This window comes from Mirounga angustirostris, unplaced genomic scaffold, assembly GCF_029215605.1.
Source record: "Mirounga angustirostris isolate CCGP_5_RB_7025 unplaced genomic scaffold, mMirAng1.0.hap1 SCAF_17, whole genome shotgun sequence".
Lineage (NCBI taxonomy): Eukaryota > Metazoa > Chordata > Mammalia > Carnivora > Phocidae > Mirounga > Mirounga angustirostris.
Window position 1 is genome coordinate 11,713,513 of NW_026991725.1, and position 20,147 is coordinate 11,733,659.

At 39.5% G+C, this 20,147-nt stretch overlaps 1 protein-coding gene across 9 annotated transcripts in view; it reads left to right on the plus strand.

Moving 5' to 3' along the window:
• Positions 1-7,671: 7,671 nt before the first annotated feature.
• Positions 7,672-20,147, plus strand: part of BCAS3 (BCAS3 microtubule associated cell migration factor) — a 599,947-nt gene continuing 587,471 nt past the window's right edge. For 8 of the 9 annotated variants that reach the window (XM_054510917.2, XM_054510920.2, XM_054510919.2 and 5 more), the window contains exons 1-4: positions 7,672-7,766; positions 9,212-9,299; positions 11,852-11,906; positions 18,255-18,330. In XM_054510917.2, the coding sequence (XP_054366892.1) occupies positions 9,229-9,299; positions 11,852-11,906; positions 18,255-18,330 (202 nt within the window). In that variant the 5' untranslated portion in view covers positions 7,672-7,766; positions 9,212-9,228. Of the gene's footprint in view, positions 7,767-9,211; positions 9,300-11,851; positions 11,907-18,254; positions 18,331-20,147 lie in introns of those variants that run through there. The other variant, XM_064582314.1, reaches the window with a different exon arrangement.

The window sequence follows — 20,147 nt, forward strand, 5'->3', positions numbered from 1 at the left end:
TTAGGTTCTCTAGCCAGGAGCCTGGGACAAAGGCTAAAATATGTGTTTCTTGGATGGATCACATCCACACACTGGTTTTCAATATTTTGTAAAACAGTTCTCTATCTTGTGCCTCAAAGATTAAAATATGTATTAGTTATATACTGCTGCATAATACCTCAAAATTTAGTAGCCTAAAACAACAAACATCTTCACAGTTTCTGAGTGTCAGGAATCTGGGAAACCACTAAGCTGGGTTACAGAATCATGTGGTTGCCGTCAAGATCCCAAGCAGGGCTACAGTCATCTAAAGGCTTCACTAGGCCTGGAAGATATGTTTTACCCAATGCTCACTTACCTACCTGTTGGCAGGAGGCCTCAGTTACTTGTCCCATGTGCCCTATAGGGCTTCTCACAACATACTAGTTAACTTGCCCTGATAGCAAATGATAGGAGAAAGAACAAGGCTCAATGTCTTTTGTAACCTAACCTCAAAAATAGATACCAATTCTGTGTTTTGTTAGTTGCATAGACCAAACTGATACAGTGTAGGAGGCAACTACACAGGACATGAGTATTAGCAGATGGGCATCATTAAGGGCCATCTTGGAGGCAGTCTATCAGAATCTAGAAGTTAAAAGCATTAATCATGTAAAATACAGGCTTTTTAGCACTGCCTTCATAAGCTGTGCATTAGATTTGTTTTGGTAACATTAATGAATGATGCTATTTTCATCTTCCAGATATCTGGAAGATAGTGCTCTAATGGAGGGAAGTGTTTTAGTGTATTTTTTCCCCTAAATATACTATGTCACTAGAAAAGTTGAAAACTTAAATTTTAGTCTTTTCTTAAAAAAATATATATATATATTTTAAAGATTTTATTTATTTGATAGAGAGAGACACAGCGAGAGAGGGAACACAAGCAGGGGGAGTGGGAGAGGGAGAAGCAGGCCTCCCGCAGAGCAGGAGGCAGATGCTTAACGACTGAGCCACCCAGATGCCCCTTAAAAAATATTTTTTAAAAATTTATTTGAGAGAGAGAGTGTGTGAACATGAGTGGGGGCAGGGAGAGGGAGAAACAGACTCCCCATTGAGCAGGCTCGATCCCAGCACCCGGTGGTCATGACCTGAGCTGAAGGCAGAAGCTTAACCGACTGAGCCACCCAGGCACCCCAAATATTAATCTTTGAGGCAAAATATGTTGACTGTATGAATGGTTGCATTGGGGATGACAATATACAAACTGATAATCTACTTAAATCTATTTTACCACTTAAAGTGCAATGTGGTATGAATGGAATGAAATGAATGAAAACTTACCACTGTATTTTCCTCCCCTCTTTATGTTATAGTTGTCATGTCTGTATATATTGAAAACTCCATCAGGCAATGCTATAATTTTTGCTATCAAAAATCAAACATTTTAAAGAACTCAAGAGGAGAACAGTCTATGATATTCATCCAGATATTTACCATTGCTATTGCAATTTTTTCATTCCTGATATTCTACGTTTCCTTCTAGTGTTGTTTTCTGGTTTCTGATGAAAAAATCTGTAGTCATTCAAATTGTTCCCCTGTAAGTAATGCATAGTTTTTCTTTGGCTGCTTTCAAGATTTTTTTTCTTCGTCTTCAGTTTTCAACAGTATGATTAGGAAGTCCCTGTACATGGATTCCTTTGAGGTTTTCTGCTCTGGGTTTGCTGAGCATTTTGAATCTGTAGGTTTATATCTTTCACCAAACTTAGGAGGTTTTCAGCAATTTTCTCCCCCAATTTTTTTTTCAGCATCACATTCTTTTTTTTCTTTCCTTTTTTTTTTTTTAAGATTTTATTTATTTATTTGAGAGAGAGAGCTCAGAGGGAGAGGGAGAAGCAGACTCACTGCTAAGCAGAGAGCCCAACATGAGCCTCAATCCCAGCACCCTGGGATCATAACCTGAGCCAAAGGCAGATGCTTAACCCACTGAGCCACCCAGGTGCCCCCTTTTTCTTCCTTCTTTGTAACTCTTTGTTTTTCCTGTTGTTAGAACATTTGATTTTATATTTCTGAGTTCTAAAATTTCCATTTGGTTCTTTATTTTTATTTTTTCCCCCATTTGTTTCTTTTTATATCCTTTTTGAGATGTTCTGTGTTTTCATGCATGTCAAGAGAGTTCACAATTGCTTGCAGGAACATTTTTACAGTACTGCTTTGAAGTGTGTCAGATAATCTGTGTCATTTAGGTATTCCTTTCGCTTGACTGAAAACTAAAATATTAATGTTTATCATAGTTCTATGTGAAATCAGATTATTACACCACTGCTTAAATCATGTGATGTTTGTGAGCATCTGTTGTTTGTTGTTGTTTTTTTTTAAAGATTTTATTTATTTATTTGACAGAGAGACACAGCCAGAGAGGGAACACAAGCAGGGGGAGTGGGAGAGAGAGAAGGAGACTTCACGCGGAGCAGGGAGCCAGCCAGACTTGGGGCTCTATCCCAGGACCCTGGGCCAAAGGCAGATGCTTAATGACTGAGCCACCCAGGCACCCCATGTTGATTGTTTTTTGTATGTGAGTTAGACTTCCCTGGTTCTTTCAAAGTTCTCTAAGTCTTTGATATGCTAATTAGGACCTGATCCTTGCTTAATGTATTCTGTGAGGTCACTCTCCTGAGCTCCTCCCTCCCTACAGTCTCCATGGTACTTTCCCCTTCTCTGGGACTCCCCTTTTCAATTCTCTGGGCAGAAAGCAGGGGCTTTAGGAACCATGCATTTCCAAATGCTTACGTTTGGAGCTCAATGGCTTAACATCTTTGTGTCTTGGTCCTCATCTTTAAATGTAGATAGTAATACTATAATGACTGGCATATAGAGCTAAATAAAAGTTACCCAATATTATTTTTATTAAATTTTACCGTCTCAAAACTGTTAATACAGATTCAGTTTTCTCAGATTTTAAAGCAGTTTTTATCTAGGTTTAGGCATGTATGTGGAAGGTAAACTATGCCCTGGGCATCACTAAAACAGCTGATGAAACTAATTTTTGGTCTTTGTCAATAGTTTTACTTTTTGGTAACTTTTTTTTTTTTTTAAAGATTTTATTTATTTATTCACGAGAGACAGAGAGAGAGAGGCAGAGGGAGAAGCAGGCTCCCAAGGAGCAGGGAGCCCGATGCGGGACTCGATCCCAGGACCCTGGGATCATGACCTGAGCCGAAGGCAGACGCTTAACCATCTGAGCCACCCAGGTGCCCTTTTTGGTAACTTTAATTATAAATACAAGCTCCAGATTGTAGGATAAATTGTTGGGTTCTGACATGTAATTTTTCCTGTTAATGAATAGAGCTTTATGGCGAATAGAAATGAAACAAATAATCCCTTCTGCTAAAGAGTTACATGTTAGCTAAATAGACAATAGAATTATACATTAATTGACTAGAAAAGTTACAAAGTAGTACTAATGTGTCAGAGATAAAGGGAAGCCATACTTCATGATTTGCCTAGGACAGTCCTACTTTAATGTGTATAATTGTTAATAGAGCCTCTGGTTAGGATGATAAATTACATGGCTACCTTATAGATACTAGTTAGTTTCAAGAGAATGAAAGGAAAGCAATCACCATATCTTCAGGAAGTTTGCTAGGCCTGAGAATGAGCTGGGTTGAACGTTGAAGGGCCCCAACATAATAAAGAAACACTTAGAACTTTGAATAGAAATGTGGGAAAATGCTGTTTTAGAAGGCAGTTATGTCATAACATGCAGGACAGACAAATGACAGATACTACTGTAATTAGATAGATATGAGGTGATATGACCTTTGCTGGTTTTGCTATTCTACAAAGTTTGGATTCTACTTTTTAGGAGATTACTACAAAAGTTTCAACCTAAAAATGCACCAAAGAAAGTCTATATAGCAAGTAATTAGTATAGTTTTACCTCACAATTGGAGGATTTTAGAGAAATGTGATTTTTAAAAATAGACTATTTTTTATAGCAGTTTAGGTTCATGGCAAAATTGAGCAGAAGGTACAGATATTCCATATATGCCCTTTCCTAACTAGTTTCCTATCACTTTCTACTGTGATAACACGTTTATAGTCTCTCTTATTATCAAAACCCCCAATCAGAGGGATACAATTGATGAACCTATGTTTGATGATGGTTATTTTTTTTAAACTCTTTGAGTTTTTTTCCTTTCACTTGACTAAAAACTAAAATATTAATGTTTATCATAATTCTGTGTGAAATCAGATTATTTCACCACTGCTTAAATCATGTGATTATTGTTCAGGTGTTTTTGGTGGCTAGGGTAAGTGAAGCGATGGCTTGCTTGAAGCTAAAAAGGAATCTTAATCCTATTGAAATGAAAACTCACAATAAAGCATAAACTGATCTTGAACCTGGTTTTCAAGAATTTTTTTTTAAAGACTTTATTTATTTATTTGAGAGAGAGAATGAGATAGAGAGAGAGAGCATGAGAGGGGGTAGGGTCAGAGAGAGAAGCAGACTCCCTGCTCAGCAGGGAGCCCGATGTGGGACTCGATCCAGGGACTCCAGGATCATGACCTGAGCTGAAGGCAGTCGCTTAACCAACTGAGCCACCCAGGTGCCCGAACCTGGTTTTCATATGGATAATTCCTTGATGATTTTTCTGGAGATTTTGGGCTTTGATTTGCAGGGCCATAGGAGAGGCAATTTTAGTCATTAGTGATTTATTATAATGGACCATTGTAGCAACTGGAAGAAGACAGAATTCTGGCTCAAGGTCCCTCTTTTACACCGAAAATCAGTTTCCTAGCTGGTATTTCTCAGCCACAAGAACAGACTGTTGAAAAGTTTCCCCACGTCCCAGTGCTTTGAAATGACTCATAAGCTGGCAATGTGTACTAAACGCCGTCAAGTTACTTCCACTCAAAAAAATGATCTCCACAAATTTTGTTTGCTCTCTATTTGAAGTCTCATGAGAGAATCTCACACCATTTTTGTGGAGAAAAAAGTGGGGTAATTAGACATAGCTGGTTAATTCATAATTAGAACTAATTAATTTGGAGAAATTTTTAACTGGTTCTAAGAATTTAAAATTTATTTACTCCTCATAAAAATCTTGGAGGTTCATAATAGTCTTTTTTACAATTTATAAAGGATGAAACCAAAGCACAGAAATTCACCCCCCCTCTCAAAATGTAAAACTTCACCAGTGTTCATCCTACCCATAAATTTCATCGCTTAGTTGTTCAAGCCCAAAACACAGGCATCATCCTTGATTCTCTTTTTTCTTCTATACCACAACCAACCCAATATCAAGATCTTCAATTCTCTCTTCCAAAATATTTTGAAGTTGGCTACTTTTCACCTCTACTGCTTCACTTCTACGCCCAGTTCTGGACTGCATCTCCCACCTGGTCTACTGAAATAGCTTCCCTACATGCCCCACTGCTTTCCCTCTTGATCCCTCCCTGACAACAGCTTATTCTCTGTACAGTAGCTAGAATGATCTTTTAGAACTGTATATATGGTCATGATACCTTCTGGTTGAAAGTCCTCCAAAAGATTCCCACCCTAGAATTTATTGAATTCTTGAATTCAATTGAATTATTGAAACTCCTTATAATTCTGTACAAGACCATACTCCATCTGGCCACTGCTTACCTCTCCTAACTAGTTGGCTATCAATTTCTACTTATTTCACTTTGCTTAAACCATACTGTTTTTCTCATTCCTCATCAAAATTCATTCCCTTCTTAGGGCCTTGGTACTTATTCCTTTTGTCTGGACTGCTTTTCTCTCAGAGTACCTTTCTCACATACTTCAGTAAAGTCTTTGTTCAAATGTCATCTCCTGAGAGGCCTTCCCCGATGACACTACCTAAATTAAGCCCTCTATTTGTCTGGCTTATTATATTTTTTTCCATAGCATTTTACACTACTTGAATTTCTCTGTTTATTTTTGTCTTCCCATCAGAATGTAAATTCTCTGGCTGAGGTAAGCACATTGATTAATTTGTTTATTGCTGTACCTCTGGAGCTTAGAACATGTCTGACACTTAATAGGTATTCAAATATTTGTTGAATGAATCAATGAGTGAACTTGTATACAAAGGGTATTCTTTATGATTTTTTGTTTCTTTGTTTTTTCGATAACTTTGTAGAGGAATAGTCAAAGAGCTATGAAGTTTAACAATGCATATGAAACAGCTATTTAAACTGAATAACTTTATACAAATGCTGGTTATCCCACTTGTGATTATTACCTATTGGTTTCCTCTGGATTTCCTCTTTATTCCTGCCCTGGGTCTGGACAACATGAAAACAGTAATTATTTAATTCGAATAAGTCTGAATTTTAAAATACCTGTTGTGTTCAGGGCTGTTGAGTGTTAAAAGGGATTGAACAATGTGAAAACTTTAGTCTTCTAATGCCTAGGAAGAATTTAACTTTCTAGTTGGGGAAAATGAGATATGCACAAGAGAAACTCTAGAAGATTTCAAATACAGCAAAGAAGTAACAGTGATAGAAAGCAGTAAGAGCAAAAGGAATTTAGAATGTTGGAAAGATTCTTCCGTTAGTGGGTTTAGTGTAGGAAGCAAATCTTAAAAGGCCGATGGTACTCGGAGTTTGTGTGTGTAGTGAGAGATAAATTATCAGAATCTTTTATTAGCCAATGTTCAAACATTAGCCTGATAAATAGCACTTTGGGTGTGCTATTTATTGGCACTGATAGAGCGTCAAGAGAAAATGGGTGGTTTCTTGGCTGTATCTACAACTATATCTATATCTGTACCTGTATCTATCATTCGATTAACTGCATATATCCGTTGAGGTAGTTCCTCTACTAATCTTTTCCATCCTCCATTGTGCTTAAAACCTTAGAATTTTTACTGCTGTGTCAGCTAATTTGTTACAAACCTCATGCCTATTAATAAGCTATAACCTCATGGGACTGCCGTATTACTTTTGATAGTACTTATGAAGTGCTGAGACTGTGCTGAGCGTTTGTTCAATAAATCAATAAATGTTATCATTATTATAAAAGAAATGTAACTGACGCAATAACACTAGCGAAACCGCGATCTCTTCCATAGGGGAGATGAAACAGGTAAGGAAGGAGTCGAGCGGGCTCCACAAACTTCGCTCAAATTGACACGATCACCGGCCGCGCCCCTCATTTAGATCAATACCTCCTTGGCTCTAAGGCTGCCCACCGCGCCAGCCAGCCTAGGCTCCCGGAAGGTAAACACATCGAAAAGGGCGGGACAGAAGGCGGGTTCGGGATGGATGACTGGCCAGCAGAAAGTGATTGGCAGCTGCCATGTCCACGTGCTTTGTGCTTCGAACTAGCTGTCGCGAGAATTCGATGTAAACAGACCGGTCCCCCGACCTCCGACTCCCAGCCCGAGACGCGTAGCTGAAGTGCACAGGGGTCTGCGGCATGATTCTTTTCGACAAAGCCACGTAGGTGTGCTGTCTGCAAAGAAAAACAGACGTGTTCGTAACTCTCCTTACCTGCCTGCGTTCGCAACCGAACCTGACACCTCGGCTTCACCCGAACTTACATACTGTTTTGTTTTCCCTGGAGCCCCAGCCGATTGGGTAAATTCAGGAGGCGGGTCCGCCTCTTTTCTACTTGCTGGTTGGCGAAGCTGACCTCCAAGGGCGGTGCCCGGCCGTAGCCAGTTTCCTTCTGGGATTGGCTAGAAAAGTAGTTCCGCTGAGGCGTGGTAGGAAGTGGTAGCCGTCAATCACAAGGGAGACTCCAAACAGTGAGCCTTGAGCTGGGAGAACAGCGTTTACCGGCGGGGCGGCGGGTGAGAGGGCTGGTGGGGCTGTGGCTTTGGGGAGGCTTGGAGAGGACGAGGGGCAGGCAGCGTGAGGGGAGAGGGCTTGGCTGGCAGGGGTTCGACGAGGGAGAGCTAGCGAGATTGGAGGGGGAGGGGAGGAAGGGCAAGGGGCCAGAGGGCGGCCGGGGGCAGCGGTGGCTCCGCGTTGGAGGTTAAGTGGGTAGAGCTGTGCTAGTGTCTTTTAGGAGAGTGGGGCCTGAGGGGCTGGCGAGGGTCGTCCTCAGGAGACAGGGCCCTTAAAGGACATTTCTTGGGAGGCTGTGTTTCGGGAAATAAAGGGTGGAATGGAAATAAGAGGGCTGAGGGGCTGGTGGTGATGATACCTACTGAGGAAGGGGTGCCTGGGCTAGGTGGGGCAAGGGGTGTTTTTGTAGTAGCAGATGAGACTCATCAGTTTGGGAATTTTCAAATAAGGTGATAGAATCCTCCCTACTTGGAAGTGATGGTTTTAGGGGCTTTCAAGATTGCTTCCAGGCTGTGGACTTTCCTGAGCCCTGAAAGAGATCGTTAATATTGCTGTCAATCCTCTTTTAACCTTAACCAAGTACACTCCACGCTCTTAAAACCTTCCAGGTGATTCAGATGCTCATTGGACATTCAAGGATCAGGATTCAGTGATGTGATAGGAAAGGATAAGGGGCTTCTAATGTCATATAAATTTTTATTACTTATTTAGGCTCTCGTGTTTAGGTTACAATAGCAGGGGGTTGACAAATATGGTTTAAAAACTCTTGTTAGATTATGACAATGCAGTCCTTTTTTTTTTTTTTTTGATAGCCATAATCAGCATATAACATTGTATTAGTTCTAGGTGTACAACATAATGTTTTTTTTACAACATAATGTTTTGATATTTGTACATATTGTGAAATGATCACCACAATAAGTCTAGTTAACATTTATCTATACATAGTTACAGTATGCAGTCTTGCTCATAGTTTCCCAACAGTCTTAGTTGGAAGGCATTAATTATTTCACTGTCCATTAGGTCTCAAAATATTGTGCCATGTGTATTTTCACTATTTCAGGATTTTAGTACAATTCTTTAATTTTGGCTCACAGAGATAGCACATTTGTTTTTATTAGGAAATCTTGTGTTAGACTCTCCATCCCTTACCTTTCTAGCTTATGTTAACAGAGGGATCAGAGGGTCCAGAAAGAAAGAGTCTTAACTAGTTCTGTGGTTCTGAGGCTTAGTCCAAATAAAAAAAAATTCATGATAATTAGAAAACTTCTTTATCTACTTCCTCCCCAGTCTACCCTCTTTCTCTTGTAATGGGGATTGCTGGGAAGGTTTCCTACAATTTAGGCATTTTCCATAAGGGATCTCTAGTGAGGAACCATAAACCCTTACCCCTACCCACAACAATAATAATCCATTTTTTTTCCCTATCTCTTTGTGCTGGAAACAGGTTTAGCAAATGAAGCTATGGCTACAGATTCTCCCAGAAGACCCAGTCGTTGTACTGGTGGAGTTGTGGTTCGCCCCCAGGCTGTCACGTAAGCAAATTTCAGATAAGCCTAAAAGCTAAAGAGAATTTGTTCAGAGTAGTAGCTAGCGTTCAGGGTTCCTTTCTGAACATTGACTACTTTTGTAAAATCTATTTAATTTTGGCTTCACAGGATGATAAATATTGCCAAGACCAAATAAAAGGAATAACTGGAGGATCAAGTTAATGTATTCACATTTATAGGGTACATCAAAAGCCTGTGCTAAATCCTAAGAACTAATGTTTTTTCAAACTCCAGGTTCAAAAATGGATGGCTCATTAGATCAATTCAGTGGATCAAGACCAATATTTAAAAAATGAAATAGCATATTATAGAAAATATAGTTGGGAATATTCTTTTGTGACACACACTATTCATATGTATGTATATGTTGACCAGAACCTGATGTAAAATGTATCTCTTATTTAGGTTTCAGTCAGAAGGTTTCAAAGTCAGTGTCATAAAGAGTACATTCTATATTTTAAGCATTCTTTGCCAAAGCCTATTTATACTTTCTAGGAGCATATGATCTAATGTGGTTTTAAGATATGTATACTTGAGATCACTGTAATCAATAAAAAAAGGTGCCAGCAAACCATGAGAATTGGGAGGGAGTATTTTAGTGGGAGTATTTAGTGGGAATATTTTAGTATTTTAGATCCTAAAGGGTTTATTAAGAAGCTAACTTAATGTACTTTAAAGGCTGGGTAGAGTTTGGGCAATTAGAATCAAAGGTACATTTTAGACAAAGGGAATAGAGTGAGCAGATGTGGGTAAGGCAAGCTATTTTCATAAATGAAATATAGGGAAGTTGACCTATATAAAGTAGGTTAGCGTGGACAGTGAAGATCCTTCATTATCTGGATAAGGAGGTGAAACTTGTTTTCTACCTTTTAAAATGTTCATAAGGGAATTGTAGCATTTTATATTATTCCCTTGGGCAGTTTAGCATGTTACATAAAGATTGCCCTCTCAGACTAAGAAAAGTATATGTATAATATAGTATTTTGCTATAATATTTCCTTTTTTTCCCTCCTGGGTTTCCCTGGGCCATATTTGTTTGCTAACAACTATGGACCATGGCAACAAGTTAAGCATGTTATTAGCTATGAGTTAGGTACTCTTTCAGTCTTCATTTTACAGGTGAGAAAACCAAAGCAGGGAGAAATTAATTAAATTGTCCTTGGGAATAGCCAAGAAGGGGAACCTGGATCAAACCCAGGCAGTTTGTCCCCAGAGTCCGTGCATGTCGGCAGTATTCTCTGTTGCCTCACTATAGAATATGTGGTATCCAACTTATATTGCTTTTTGTTATTCAATACATAATTTTAGTGTTTTTAAAAAATCTTTTATTTGTATTCTTTTAACAAACAATGCTTGAGCATCTACTGCGTGCCTGAAGTACTGGTTTAGAGATTCTGGAGATAGAAGGTAAACATGAGAGTTGGAGTCCTTTCTGTAGTAGAGTTTACATTCTAGTGGGGGAAACAGTAAATGAGTAAAGTGATTACAGGCTCTGATCAGCACCCGGTGTGCTCTGATAGAGAATGACAGTGGGGAGTCTGACTTCAGGCTGTCAGGAAAGGCCTCTCTGAGGAGGTGACACTTAAGCTGGAGAAATGAAAGGGATGGAAGAGTATGGGAAGGAATCCAGGCAGAAAGAAAGCTGGCATAAAGGTCTTGACTCAGAGAGCTTGGTGTATTCTAGGAATGGAAGTTGCAGGTGACGGAAGCAGAGTGAGGAGAGGGGCAGAAAAATGAGAGGGCAGAGGCAGGCCTAATCAAATTGTTGTGTGTGTGTTTTTTGTTTTTTTAGGCCTAATCAGTTTTTGTAGCTATCTAAGGCATACTGCTTTTTTATAGGATTTAGGATAACTCATATATGAATTTCTTCAAATGTAATTTTTCACATGAAATGAAATTAATTTGATTTGGTATTTTGAAGAATTTTTTTCCGCTTGCTGAAATGCATATACTTCCCATTTAAAATCTCTTAGTGACCTTACCAGTATCATTTTTCTTCACTTTTATGCATTTTAGTATTTTCCCATGTCTTGTCTATGGCAAAAATTCTGTGAGGATTTTTTAGTATCTCCTAATGCCTGCGCTTGCAGCAAAATGCCAATTGATTTTGCTATATACAGGTAAAGGACTAGGTACATAACCAGTTTAAAGAGGAGGTCACTAAGTATTGAGTCATCAGCCACAGTTTTTCTTGCTCTGACTGGGGAATTCTTTTGCTTTGACTCAAGAGGAAAGTCCTGCCTTAGCCTTGTGTCATCACTCCTTCAAATACAAGTTAGAATATCTATGTCAAATTAAGAGAGCATGGCTTTTAAGAAGAGATGATGTTTAAAAAGATTAATATCTCATTTGCATTTCATTTAATAACATATACAAAGAAACTAGAAAGCAGTATAGCAGAATTACCGGTTGATGAGAGTTAGTCTTTTTTCTTTTTTTAATATTGTGAGTAATTTTCTTAGGGGCTGTAGAAAGCACTTTTCCATGTTTTGTTTTAAGCTGTCAGGGTAAATTTTATCCATTTCCCTCTTTTTCAGGGAGCAGTCCTACATGGAAAGTGTTGTGACTTTTCTACAGGATGTCGTGCCACAGGTAAGTGTCTGTGTAGTTCCAGAAATATAGTAGGTTTTACCATTGGCCAGGGAAGTTCTGAAATGTTCTCTTTCCTAAACTTGACCCTGGTATCATCAACTTCAGAAAGACTTCTGATGTTTTAGCATCCCGAACATTGGTAGGGTAGAACTATCCATGTTAGTATTACATGTGCCTTAGTTTTATGCTGATAGTGACACAATTATGATTCCTCAAGACTTGCTCTCCTAAGAGGAATCAGGTGAGATGTTAGTTGAGAGATGGGACTTGGGATTCTGTAGTTGGGTTTTATTTCCAGAATCTTTCTCTTGCCCTAGTTAAATGTTGCCTGTCTGAAGTGATCATTGCATTTCATTAACTAGACATTATATTAGCTAAATACTACACTGAGCACAAATCTACATGTCTTTCATGGTGAGCAGTATTTTTATGCCAAGTAGGGTATGCTTTGTTACTCTAACTTATAACTGAGTTCTCTCTATATAAATAAAGAATGAGAGCAACCGTCCTGGGATCATATCTAGCGCACTGTTGCCCAGATTTAACACAAGTATCACTTGGCACATGTGTTAAAAATAATCATTTCCAGGCCCCGTCCCAGAGAGTTTGACTCAGTGGAATTGAGGTGGCATCCAGTAACGTGTGTGTGTAGTGAGAACCTCCAGGGAGTCTTGTGAAACAGAGGCTGTGGGAAGCTCTGTTCAGTGGAGCTACTGAAAGGAAAGGTATTTTCTCCTTGTGGTGATGTCAGTGTTTCCTGACTGCCAGACTATCTGTAACCTTGCTGTTGAAAAAAGGAATTCATAGATCCAGTGTCCCAGCTTTATGACAGCATCCTAGAAAAGTCTAAAATCCAGATTTCAGTTATATTATGTAAGTTGTATTTATCAAATAAGGAAAAGTATCAGGAAATGTTGATACTCCTTTATCATGTTCAGATAACTTTAATGGAAATGGGTCACAATGATGAGATCTCTGGGGCATGTAAGGGATAATAAATGCTTTCCTATTTTGAGGAACTTGGTTACTAAGGGAAGTCAAATTGCTGAAACAGCAGAGTTTACAGCAGCATTTCAGTAAGTGTTATACATGATAGTACAGATTGAATATGTAATTGCTAAGACAATGAGTAGCAAAGAGAGTGAAAGACAAATCCTAAAGGACACTGGAAATAGCAGTTGAAATGAATGGAAAGGTTGGGTATTGGATGTTGGAGGAAACTGGCTAGCTGGGTATGGCAGGCAACAGAGTTGCTGTCCAAGAGCATCTTGGACTCTGCACAGAATGCCAGTTCTAGAGAGTAACCTGGGGCTGAAATCCAACCTGATCTCTCCAAACTGCTCTTTCTCTTAAGCCCTGAGCCCTGGCATGAGGCTGGTTCCAAGGAAGGGGCATTTAAAAATTTTTGTAATTTGCCTGCCCCTAGAGTGCCTCTTTTTTTTTTTTTTAAAGATTGTATTTATTTACTTGACAGAGAGAGAGAGATAGCGAGAGCAGGAACACAAGCGGGGGAGTGGGAGAGGGAGAAGCAGGCTTCCCGCAGAGCAGGGAGCCTGATGTGGGGCTCGATCCCAGGACTCTGGGATCATGACCTGAGCCAAAGGCAGACGCTTAACGACTGAGCCACCCAGGCGCCCCCCTAGAGTGCCTCTTTATCACATTTTTACAAAGGCACCTTTTGTGTTAGTGGAAACCCTGTGTAGCAAGCAGTTTTTATTGGCGGCAGGAGAAAGGCTGTGGTCAGAGGCTTTGAGGGAATAGAGAATTTGCTAGAGAAACAAGAATACCAGATTGACTAATAGATTGAAAATAGGGTCTGTTAAAATTGGTAGGGTAAAAATGCTGGAAGGTAGAAGATTAATTCAGAAAAAAAAGATTAATTTAGTTTTTTGAGCATTAAACATTAGGAAGGGGATAATCTCTGCAATTGATTATGAAGATTTGGATCAGAGTAGCAACTACGGAAGTAAGGTTGTAGCCATGGAACTAAGAATTAGAATATTCATTCAAGACATTTATGTTATGCAGGTCATTATTCTGTTTACTCTGGAAAGAAAGCAAAAATTCAGGCAGCAGACATTTACTTGAGCACCCACTATGGGTCGGGCACTGTGTTAAGTTGAAGGGATACTTGGTGCCTTTCCCTAAGGTGTCCTGGTCTTGTGCTGCAGTTAGCAAACTTTCTGTAAAGGGCCAGATAAGTTTTGCAGTTCATAAAATATCTGTTGCAACTACTCGGCACTGCTTTTTATCTAAAGGAAAAGGCATGGCTGTGTTAAAATAAAACTTTATTTATAAACACAGGTGGTGGGCCATTTTGGTGACCTCTGGCCTCTTTTTTTCCACCTTTAATCCAGAATCCCCCAGTGGTACTTTGCAGTCAGCCATTTGGAAAATTACATTTTTTTGCTGATGTTATGTTCCAACTCCTATTCTGGAAATCGTCGAATTTCTGGAGCCTAGGAATTATCCTCTGGGTTTCCAGATACCCACAAAAGGGAGAAAATGTGTTGTTAGACTGGTGTCCACTTCTTCATCTATTACAGATAGAGTGAATTCCCAGTGTGTTTAACAGATGTTATTGTTGGCTATAGATGCCTTTAGCTGTGCTCTTTGATCTGATAATTTTACTCATGAAAATCTATTAAAAAATAATTCAGCAGGGGCGCCTGGGTGGCTCAGTTGGTTAAGCGACTGCCTTCGGCTCAGGTCATGATCCTGGAGTCCTGGGATCGAGTCCCGCATCGGGCTCCCTGCTCAGCGGGGGGTCTGCTTCTCTCTCTGACCCTCCCCCCTCTCATGCTCTCTCTATCTCATTCTCTCTCTCAAATAAATAAATAAAATCTTTAAAAAAAATAATTCAGCAAAGAAGAAAGGTAAAGCGCAGAACTTTTCATTTCAGTGTATGTGTGTGAAAGTTCTGCATTTTCAGTGTAACAAATTGTAGCTAGCCCAAATGTCAGTAGCAGTCAAGCAAATTATGGTATGTGATCCCTACAGTATTATTTGCTGTAATTAGAAATTACATACCTTTTGACACAATGGAGGTGATTTTCTGTGCAGTCAAAAAAAAAATATGTACATACAACATATAAATACAGCGTATCTACTGTGATTGTAACTGTCTTTTAAAGTTCAATAATAAAAAGGCAAAGTGCAACAATAACTTTATGCTTATGAATGTGTTTATGTGTTAGAAACCTGGTAAGGAGTAAAAGGAGAAATAAATAAATCCTGTCAATAATGGGGTGAAAGTTTTGATTCTAAATGAGAGGGCTAAAGTAGTTGGATCTTGGTTGTAGAAGGAGGGCAAATAATCGGTGCTGGAAGGTGGGGGAAACCTCTGGTGTAGTAGTGCACTGAGCTCTATTAGGATACCAAATGACAGCTGGATGGGCACTGGGTGGGTACGTGCCTCACTGAGAAGAAAATACCCACACGTGCCTTCTCTGTGCAAACCTTCAGGAAGACACACAAGAAGCAGCATTCAGATGTCTCAGTTGGTTTCACAGAATTTTCTCAAGAAGGCTTAGTGGAGAACACCATGTCTTCTAAGGACAGAGGAAAACTTGAAGACATAGCAAAAGCATACAGGGCTTGTTTTGAAAGTCTTATTTTCCCCCGAAGGGGAAAGAAAAGGAGTTCAAGAATCCCAGTATAGTGAAAGACCTCATTCAACTTTGTTATGTTCGGCATATCGCTCAGAAATCAAAGGAGAGCATCCTGCAAATGTTGCAAAGGAATTGGGAGAATGTTGAATAATGCTGCAGGTGATAAACAGCCTTATAATCTGCTGTACTGAAGAAAATTTTGAAAAATGTTATTGCTTTACCAGATTAAAGGAGAACGTGATGTGGGGAAAAAAAAGTTCTCTTCAATGCACTGTGCTATTCTAGATTGGATGCTGGAACAGAGAAAGGACATTAGTGGAAAAACTGATGAAATCCAAATAAAGTCTGAGGCTTAATTAATAGTAGTGCATCAATGTCAATGTCATAGTTTTGACAAATGTACCAAGGCAAGGTCGGATTTGGTTAGTTAACATTAGGGGAAACTGGCTGAGGGGTATATGAGAACTCTGTACTATATTTAATAATCTAAAATTATTCCAAAATATAAAGTTTATTTATTATTTTTTTTTAAAGATTTTATTTATTTGAGAGAGAGAAAGAGTGCGAGTGAGAGCACGCACACAAGCAGAGGTGAGGGTGGGGGTAGGGGTGGGTGGTGAAGAGGCAGAGGGAGAGGGAGAAGCATACTTCCCGCTGAGCAGGGAGCCTGATGCAAGGCTCGATCCCAGGACCCTGAGATCATGACCTGAGCCCAAGGCAGAGGCTTAACTGACTGAGCCACCCATGTGTCCCTAAAGTTTATTTATTTTTTAAAAAGATTTTATTTATTTATTTCAGAGAGAGAGAGGGAGGGAGAGACCACCAGCAGCGGGGAGGGGCAGAGGGACAGGGAGAAGCAGATTCCTCACTGAGCAGGGAGCTGGGACCCTGAGATCACGACCTCAACCGAAGGCAGACGCTTAACCGACTGAGCCACCCAGGCGCCCCTCCTAAAGTTTATTTTTAAAAGAGTTTTCAAGGATGAAAAGAAGAGGAAGGAAGTGAGGACGAGGTGGTCGAAGATAAAGTTGATGAATTAGTTGGCTTTAGGGTAAGCTTTCCTCTTTTCCAAAGGAACTGATTACCCTATACACATCTCACTTGGTGGTTCTTTTTTTTTTTTTAAAGACAATGAAATGGTAAGGATTTGTAAGATAATTTCTGTTGTATAGTAAATCTGTTGAAGTAATTCTGTCTTTTAGTAGTATTTTCACTGTAGATGATTTTCAGTCACCATACAAGTTAATACCTTGTATGATACAGTACAGCGGCTGTAAATTGGCATGGAAATTTAAAGCAGGTTACGTATAACACATTATCTGCAGGATGGTAGTTTTTGTATGCTTTTGGTATAGCTTATATTCATTGTTTTGTGAACTGAGTTTCACTTTATAATTGAGAATATTGCAGGTCTTTTGTTGACATTCTAAATGCTTATTAATATATACAGTCTTTAAAACTTTTAAATAGAAACATTTGCTTTATGAAGAAATGACTCCCTTTGAATACTGACGGATACCATTGACACTTTTCCTATGATTTCATGGCAGCTTATGCTTATCTTTGTGAACCTTGCAGGCCTGTAGAAACCAGCTAATAGGTTGGGTCTAGAAGCCAGACAAAAGACTGAAAAAGTCAGGGTGCCTGGGTGGCTCAGATGGTTAAGTGTCTGCCTTCGGCTCAGGTCATGATCCTGGGGTCCTGGGATCAAGTCCCGCATCGGGCTCTCTGCTCCTTGGGAGCCTGCTTCTCCCTCTGCCTCTCTCTCTCTCTGTCTCTCATGACTAAATAAATAAAATCTTTTAAAAAGACTGAAAAAGTCATAGTGTACTTTTTTTTTTCACCCCCAACTCTGGCCCTTGCCTTCCACCTGGAACTGAAGGCAAGTTGGTAGTAATACTTTTGAAAATTCTAGATAGTGCGTAATTACCCGGTCATAAACACCTGGGACTAAATAGATACATGTGGTAGTTTTGTTTATTTCTTTTTTTTTTTTTAGATTTTATTTATTTATTTGACAGAGAGAGAGACAGCGAGAGAGGGAACACAAGCAGCGGGAGTGGGAGAGGGAGAAGAAGCGGGCTTCCTGCCGAGCAGGGAGCCTGATGCGGGGCTCGATCCCAGGACCCTGGGATCATGACCTGAGCCAAAGGCAGACGCTTAACGACTGAGCCACCCAGGCGCCCCAGTTTTGTTTGTTTGTTTGTTTCTTTTTTTTTTTTTTAAAGATTTTATTTATTTATTTGAGAGAGAGAGAGCACAAGAGGGGGGAGCGGGAGAGGGAGAAGCAGACTCCCTGCTGAGCAGGAAGCCCGATGCGGGACTCGATCCCGGGACTCCAGGATCATGACCTGAGCCGAAGGCAGTCGCTTAACCAACTGAGCCACCCAGGTGCCCCCAGTTTTGTTTATTTCTTAAGCCTTCTTATTTGTTGGCCAATATAGGCATGATTTAGTTTATTGAGTGCCTTTGCATTATAGTGATGCTTTCTAATAGACTAAGATCTTTGTATTTTAGGTTTCTGCAATTCTTTAATGGGTAAAATTCCTTTAACCAAGATTATCAGACTCGGGATAACTTTGGGAGTAAAAATATTACAGAATTGGTTCCCAAAATGTAGGATTGGTGGAATTGGAGAGGGATAGGGCTGGCTTTATTTAAGTTACTTTTTGTCTTGAACATCAGTAATATTAGACTGTAAAACATTTTTATTCAAACGTTTCTGTTTACTATGCAGGCTTACAGTGGAACACCTCTAACAGAAGAAAAGGAGAAAATAGTCTGGGTCAGATTTGAAAATGCAGATTTAAATGGTATGGTTTTAACTTTTTTGGGACATATAAATTAAATGTTTGTTTGAGGTTGACCTGATTCCAAAATGAGAACTCTTAACTTTAGTCAGATTACTTTCTCTTACAGTAACTTTTTAGTTTTCAAAATAAATTCATTTTTAGTTTAAAAAGTAATATAATCATACTATAGAGACTTCATTAGAACTGATACTGTATTGTACAAGTCTGAAAGTAACTGTAACATACAGTGCCTAGCCTTAAACTCTAGGACATACAGATTTCTTAGAAAAGAAGTTATTAATTCAAATTTGATGAGATGTCTAGGATTTATAACTGCACACTTATTACTGTTGAATGTTTTAGACTTTAGAATTAATTTTTCCTGAACAGAATTTATGTCTGGATTGGCCCTTTTGTTCTCAGATACATTCCTACATTCCATTTCATTGCTCCTTCCTGCACTGTTTTGCTAGGTGGCCGTCCCTTGTCTGTTTCCCACGATACCATGTCTATTGTCTTCTGCTGAGTTTGGGAGGCACTGGTGAGAAATTGAAGGAGAGGATGGAAGAAAGGGGAGAGTACTCTTCCCTCTCCTCTCTCTGTTAGTGGCTGCATTTCCTCTGTGGTTCTGGCTTCTTCTAGGTAGCTCCAGTGGTGTTCCAGCTTCTGCCGGGTGACCCAGCACCCTGCACTCCGGTGTCTCTCTAGCCTAGGGCAGTCATGGCTTCCTGCTGCCGCTAATGCAGTAGGTAGCCTCACAGTTTCTTTTTTGGTCTCTCAGCTATTCCGTCATCTGTGTAACCATTTGTCTTCATTAAATCCCCAATTATGAACACACTGAGTTGTTTTCATTCTCTAGTTGGATTTTGACTGATATCCTACTCTTGAGTCTTCATCTCCTCTAAGAGTTTAAGAATATGATGCTGTATATCTTTTTGAAAGCTACTGTCCAGGAGAGAGAGGCTAAGTTGCACTTCTGCAAATGGGCTTCTTTTGAATTTTGGATTCTTTATTAGCGGTTCACTCAAATAATGGCAACTTGGGGCGCCTGGGTGGCTCAGTTGGTTAAGCGACTGCCTTTGGCTCAGGTCATGATCCTGGAGTCCCGGGATCGAGTCCCGCATCGGGCTCCCTGCTCGGCAGGGAGTCTGCTTCTCCCTCTGACCCTCCTCCCTCTCATGCTCTCTGTCTCTCATTCTCTCTCTCTCAAATAAATAAATAAAATCTTTAAAAAAAAAATAATGGCAACTTGTTGGGCCCTGTTTGTGGGAAATAAAATATTCATTTGTCTGGGTGATTATTTATGACATATAAACTTTTCCTGCTGTGTTTCTCTTTGAAAGGTTATAGTTTTATTTTTTTTCTTTTTATGACTTCAGTTTCCTTGCTTACTAGTGTATATTTCCTTTTCTTTTTTTTTTAAGTTTTTATTTAAATTCTAGTTGGTTGACATATCGTGTAATATTGGGTGCAGGAGTAGAATTTAGTGATTCATCACTTACATATAACACCTTAGTGCTCATCACAAGTGCACTCCTTAATATCCATCACCCAGTTAGCCCATTTCTGCCCACCTCCCTCCATCAACCCTCAGTTTGTTCTCTGTAGTTAAGAGTCTCTTATGATTTGCCTCCCTCTTTTTTCCCCCCCTTCTCCTTTGTTCATGTTTTGTTTCTTAAATTCCACATGAGTGAAATCATGATATTTGTCTTTCTCTGACTGATTTATTTAGCTTAGTATAATACACTCTAGCTCCAGCCACATTGTTGCAAATGGCAAGATTTCATTCTTTTTGATGGCTGAGTCATATTCCTCTGTGTGTGTGTGTGTGTGTGTGT